Consider the following 6807-nt stretch of genomic DNA (forward strand, 5'->3'; position numbering starts at 1 on the left):
AGCGGAGCATGTTTCCCGCGTGTTCAGCTTGTTTACACCCCTATATATGTATATATATAGATATATATAGATATATATATATATATATATAATTTTTTTGTGAGCAATGCATGCAAATTCCCCAAAATTTTATGAAGTCAAAACTAAATCATGAATTATAATGAGCAATTTGAAGTGAAGAAATTTAAGTTGAATTGTAGGAGAAATATAATTTAGAATTTTGTTTTATTCAAGTATTTTTAATTATTTATTGTAGGCCAAATTTATGTTATCTTGCTTAAACTCTTAATCAAAATGGACTACTAACAATGCAATTGGTTCCACTTTTCTTAATAATTTCCAATGGTTTAGAGGGTTGAATATGTAATTTCTCAAATTTGACAAAGTGGTGTCTCATAAGTCTAATATGAATCAAGATATGGCTTCCTTCTTCATGTAACTATGATCAATTTTAGCAACTATGGTTTAGCTTCATCCTTGGAATCTAATTTAGGTTGAAGCTTTAATGTGGGTTTATGAAGCGCATTGAAATAAGTCCTCTCTATTGGCTTCATTTGCATAACTTTTAGATAAAATAAAGACACATGGAAATTGTTAAACTTCTAATACAATGAGATTAAGGAAAATTAATTAACATAATAGCATTTAAGCCAAGCTTCAAGATTTAATTATAAGCATTATCATAAGAGTTCACAATCATGTAAAGGACAATAATACTTTCTCATTTTATGGAGGAGTTTACTAATTGGAAAGTTGTGCACATTCTATGTTAAGAGTTATACTTAATACAATTTTATGCTACCATAATTAAGAAATTAGTTTATCTAAAATGTTTTGGAATAACTTACAAGCATAAATATGATTCTAAAGACTAACTCCTATTGTAAGAAGAAAGTTAACCAAGAATATTTTCTACACACTTTGTTATAAGACCAAATATGAGGATGTGTCGAGTTTAACTAAATTTAATTTAAAATTTTTATTTTTAATTATAGTAATCATATAATTAGATATTTATTTGAGCAATTAATCATTAATAATAATTTTATTAAATAATTGTATTAAATATATTCATTCATTAATAAGTGATTAATTATTCTTGTTAAATCTCTGTGCTAGAGTGCACACGTCTCAAGAGATAGAGCACGAAAGTAAAGAGAAGCCACGAGGCAATATGAATTTGGTGAAATGAGTGTATAACCCTATATTCATTAAACACCCCCTATTTATAATCATAGGTGGCTTAGGTTTACAATTACATTACTATGCCTATTTATCTTGTCGGTTAGAAGGTATTTCTTGTCTTTTTCTTAATCCCGAGTAGTTAATATAACTACATATCTAATACAAATAACTAAAGGGACACCAATATCATGAATAGTTGCGAATATCAGATATAATACTTGGCAAGACAACTGATTTTTACTTCAAGTTGTTCGTCACTTAATTGCTGATTGATTGCGTGAGCCAGTCAATTCAACCAGTCATTTAGTTTCGATGGATTACAGACCATCTGGACAAGTGTATTGAGTTAGTCGATCTCTTGATAATCTTCCGTATGCAATTCCAATCGGAAATCATGAAGTCCTTTTGAACTGCTTGATATCTTTAAGATTCATGCTGACATTTTTCCTATATAAATATTAGTTCCCCAATTTTCTTGCTCATTATCAACTACAATAAGGACAAGAAAATGATTAATTAAATCTCATGAAAGCATAATGATTACTTCCTAGTCTTTCGTGCTCATATGATCTCTATAAATAGGTTCAGTGCTCTTTCCTCTCATCCCCATATTGGATTTCAAACACAATAATGTTGACGTGAGAGCTTCAGACCGTTTTGATGACGATGCACTTCTAACGGCTCTCGAAGAGCTTCAGCTCCCTCCTCAGCCTGTTCCTATTGCAGTAAACGAAAAAAATGAAGAATAAGTAGGTGGCGGTGAGGAAGAAATGCAAGGACCATGTAATTGATTTAAATGATCAAGTTGCGTCTTTTGTTGGCCCCAATGTCGATTGACCAGAAAAAGTAGCAAGAGTGGAGAAAGATTGAGAGCCTCAGGCTCCTCTCATGGATCATGTTTCGTTCATCGAGGAAAAGTCTCACCTGGTTGATCCTATCACTCAGGAGTTAGTTGGTGTTCAGGAACAACTTAGTACAACGATGATTTATGACTCTTAAGTGCATACTATCAACACTTCCATCCAAGATTTGCCCATTTCTTTCGAATTAATTATGGATGCTGGGATTCCGACCGATTTGGGTATGCGGTCAGCAAATGTTGTTGTTGATCCTACAATTCCAACAATCGTGCTTCATCAACCAATCGGAGAGAGCCAACAACTGACTAGTGATGCGATCAATTAGTTATCCAATATTTTCAATACTTCCCAAAGAATTGATGGTGGTTAGCAGCAGTCTTCCGAATCGCGGGAACATAAAATGAATGAAATGGTAGATTATTTTGAGTGGGCAACTAGAGGATTAGACAATGATGTTGTTCAAGATCTGCAGACTCGGGTTGAGAGGGTGGAAGGAGAAGACACGCTCTCAGTGATGAGGTGATGGCTCTCCGGACTGAGTTATAGGTCGATGGGACTCAAAAAGTGGTAGATCGGGGCAATTATTTCAAGCTAGGGGATGAACTATTGCTTAAGTGTGTGTGTGTGTGTGTGTGTTAAAGTGATGTGGTGTGACCGTTTTTTTCCATACATAGACATTTAGAATGATGTCCCTGCGCGTTTCGACTTCCACACCACTTTTATTATAAATAGGTTAAAGAGAGTTGTGTTTAAGAATTTTCCAAACCCTTCTAATTCTTCCCTATTTTCCTTTTTCCCTCATGGCTCGTAAGTACTCTCCTAATGTTTTTGACACTTGCTCTGTTGTCGATTCTTCTGTCTTAACTGAAGATGATGCGCAAAAGTTAATGTGCTATGTATTTGACAATACCATGAAACTTCGAGCCATTAGGAGTTTCGACCGAGCGGCAAGCAAGTTTGGAGACGACCTGGTGTTCTATCAAGATCAATTTTGATGCGGTTTGAGGCTCTCATTTTGTACCATCCGAAGGATTTTTTTAATCGGTATGGAGTGGTTTTGACCCAAGTCATGCCAAACTCGATAGCCACGATTATGAGGTTCACCATCTTTTGCCGCCATTCGGGCATACCGTTGTCAACTAACTTGTTTAGCTAGTTTTTATTCAAGATTGACAAGGATGGTCTGACTGAATTCTTTGTCGGTTATAGACTCTAACTTTTGGGATTGTTAAACAAGATAAAAGATCAGAGAAAGTAGTTTCTAGCTGGATCTTGCTCCACCTGCTAGGGGACCAGCGTTGTTGGTATCAATTTTTAATGTCACGAGTGTAGGACATTTGCTTGACTAACTCAGGATGATTTATTATTCACTCATAGTGTCTCGTAGCCAAAGACACCCACATGAGACTTCCTGGTACATGTTTAGGTCCTGAAACCAAGGTCTGCGTTGACTCAGACTTGTAGTCCACTATTTGGCTATTTGGCAGTGTTAGCTATGATATGAGACGTATCTGATGTTCATTGTAATGTTTGAAGACCTTGCTCCGTCTATTTGGAGCTCTCATGGTCAAAGAAAGCTGTCGAACCTTCCCATTGGCATTTCCGAGAGGATTAAAGTTTGGAACGCTGTAATCGCGCGACATTTCAGGGCATTTATTGACACTGAAATCCTTGAAGTAATACCCATAATTTTTTTTTTGAGTTATGGAACTATATTTTAGTCCTACACACTCTCACATAGCTTACGGATCGAAAAAAAAGCCTTCGTCGAACCTTTCCGGTGAAAACATGGGTTTTCGTGGCTAGACCGACGCCTACGAGCCAGCCCTGGCGCATGGCGCCAGTTTAGGCGCCTAGGCGCCCAAAACATACCAACGGGGTGTTTTGGCGTCAACCCTCTGGCGCCTAGGTGCCAGTCTCCTAGAAAGTAGGTGCCCGGAGCTGCTCGAAAGGCACGGTTTTCAAATCGAGCCAATGGAAACTGGGGACCGCGACGCCTAGGTGCCAGTCCAAATCCTGAGACCGATTTTTTTTTCTCATGATTTTCATCATTTTGACCCAGACCTAGCCCTATGCAGGCAAAATTGCAAGTTTTATTGGTCTTTGGGGAGATTTGCATGGGTAGAGGCGAAAATAGGTAGAATAATCCCAGCAACGTGTATGGAATTCACTCGAACACGTTCGTCTGGCATCTCCTCCACTTGTGCCTTCTCCCATGACAACAAACTCCTTCAACCTTCCGACACGAATCAAATCCTCCACTAGATTTCTAAGGCGTCGCCATTCCTCAGTATCATGACCGTGATCTCGATGATAATGACAGCATTTGTTGGGATTTCAGAGGGAATCTCCAGTTCTTGTTGGTGTCTGTTTCTTAAAGTATTCATTGTTTTGGATGACCTCTACCAATTCGGCCATTAAGACTCTATAGGGAGTCATTCCTTGCCTCTTACGGTACATGGGCTCATATTTTTTAGCATGTATTCTCTAATCGTTACCTTTAGGAGTTCGATCATTCTCATAATTAGAACGACGAGAAGATTTATGATTGCTCTTCTCCTTCAAAACTTCACCTTGGGCAACCCTTTTCTTTGAGCGATGCTCAAATGTCTCTGATTTTGGTTTGGAGGGACCAGTAACATTCTCATCGACAATGATATAATTATTGGCTATCTTCAATAGTTCAGCTAGAGAATTGGGCTCGCACAAATTGAATTCAAACTTGAAGTGAGCTCCTCTTACCTCTTGAGTTAGAGCAGTTTGTGCGATTACTAGATGTAAATCCTATACTTCTAGCATTTCTTTCTCGAAGCGGGTGATGTAAGAATGAAGGCTTTCGTTCTCACCTTGCTTGAGTTGTAGCACGGCCTGAGATTTGTTCTTCGATTTCTAGATGCTGGTGAAGTGAACGACAAACACCTTTTTGAACTCAACAAAAGAACATATTACTCATGGTGACATGTTATTGAACCACCTGAGTGTCGTCTCTTTCAATGTGGTTGGAAACATATGATACTTCATGCGTCATTGATCTGTAGCATACCGATCGCTAACTCAAATGCAACCACATGATCAGTTGGATCACTCTTCCCTTTATAGGAATTCATGTGCGTAGGCCAAAATTTGGCTAACGACTCGACTTTCTGAATCAGTCGGGAGACATACCATATGGGAATGGTGGTCGGAGGGCTTCCTCTTGTGTCGACCAGTTCCTCCACATTAGTGTAGACCCAACATCTTCATACTAAGAATTTTCTCATTCTTCAATTACTGGAATTGCTCTCCGACCTCCAGGAACTTGTGGTTCCTCTCGGCCACGTGAGGTTGGGTTCTGTGAGACTCTTCTTCGAGGGGAGGCAATTGAACTCACATTCACAGAATTGCCTCTTGGAGGGCATTAAACAAGCCAACCATCTGGTTTTTCAACTCCTGCATCTACTGTTGTATACATTCGGCTAGTCTCCCCTTCTTGCACCGCTCTTTTTCTTGTCTGGGGTATGCTCACGCTCATTACACCACCTTTTAGGATGTTAAATCTCGAATTGTCCTACAGTAGGCACACCTTGAGAGATAGAACACAAAAAGAAAAGAGAAGCCAATATGAAGTTTGGGGAAATGCGTGTGTAACTCTTTATCCATAAAACTACCCCTATCATAGGTAGCTCAAGTTTACGATCACAATATTATTTTTTTTTATCTCGTCAGTTAAAAAGTCTTTATTGTCTTTCTCCTAAACTTTGGTAGTTAATTTAATATTCTCTATAATATGAATAATTGAATGAGTGTCACTTTCATGAATAACTATAACCATCTGAGACAATACATGACAAGATAACTAATTTTTACTTCTAGTTGTCGGTTGCTTAATTTCGGCCAATTCAACCTTTCGTTTAGGTTCAATGAGATTATCAATCGTCTGGGCAAGTGTATTGAGTTGGCCGGTTTTTTGAGTTAGCCAGTCTCTTGATAATATTATGTAATTCCGATCGTAAATCATGAAGTCCATTGGAATCACTTTATCTCTTTAAGATTAGCGCCAACATTTTGCTTACATGCAATTCATTAAATTAATTTATGTATTAACATTCTATTAAAATAATTGAAATTAATGTATAATTTATTTTATTAATTACTAATTAAATAATAAAATATAAATCTATTTAATTATAATTAATTCTATAACATAGTAATTAATAAACCTTCTTCCCGTTCCCCTCCCACCTGCCCGAAACCCTTACGCGCCTCGCTCTCCGCCCCCACCACACCCCCCAGCCAATTCGTGGCGGAACAGCGAACGCTCGGCATACTGTCCCGGTTAGAGCTAGCTGCAGGCAACCACGGGATAACGGCGTACAAAGACCTCCGTAGTTCCCTTACTTCTCCTCCTTCCGCTCCGTTCCTACCAGACACCATTGAGGTCCCCTGCATTCGCTTTCTTTAGCTTCCACAAATCCAGTAAAATCTTCTTCCAATGGGACATGCTGAATCCTGGATTCAAACGTTTATGTTTGGCAGGTTTTAAGTTATATATTGCTTAAACCCTAGTCAAAACCTGCTACCAAACTGCTTCGAATCTTGCTACTGAAGAGCCCTAGAGAGAGCTAGAGCGAGAGAGATGAGGCTAAAGAAGCAGAAGAGGCATCGTAAAGTTGTTAGGTTCTATTCGGCATGCTTCGGTTTTAGGGAGCCGTACAAGGTTCTCTGCGACGGCACCTTCATCCACCACCTTATCCTCCACGATCTGACACCTGCCGACGACGCT

At 38.6% G+C, this 6807-nt stretch overlaps 1 protein-coding gene across 3 annotated transcripts in view; it reads left to right on the top strand.

The window, feature by feature from the left end:
- Nucleotides 1-6243: 6243 nt before the first annotated feature.
- Nucleotides 6244-6807, top strand: part of LOC110031319 (rRNA-processing protein UTP23 homolog) — a 14960-nt gene continuing 14396 nt past the window's right edge. For 2 of the 3 annotated variants that reach the window (XM_020734461.1, XM_020734463.1), the window contains exon 1: nt 6244-6807. This exon is cut by the window's right edge and continues 53 nt beyond it. In XM_020734461.1, the coding sequence (XP_020590120.1) occupies nt 6661-6807 (147 nt within the window). In that variant the 5' untranslated portion in view covers nt 6244-6660. The other variant, XM_020734462.1, reaches the window with a different exon arrangement.

Source organism: Phalaenopsis equestris, unplaced genomic scaffold, assembly GCF_001263595.1.
Source record: "Phalaenopsis equestris unplaced genomic scaffold, ASM126359v1 Scaffold000800, whole genome shotgun sequence".
In the NCBI taxonomy this organism is placed as follows: Eukaryota; Viridiplantae; Streptophyta; class Magnoliopsida; order Asparagales; family Orchidaceae; genus Phalaenopsis; species Phalaenopsis equestris.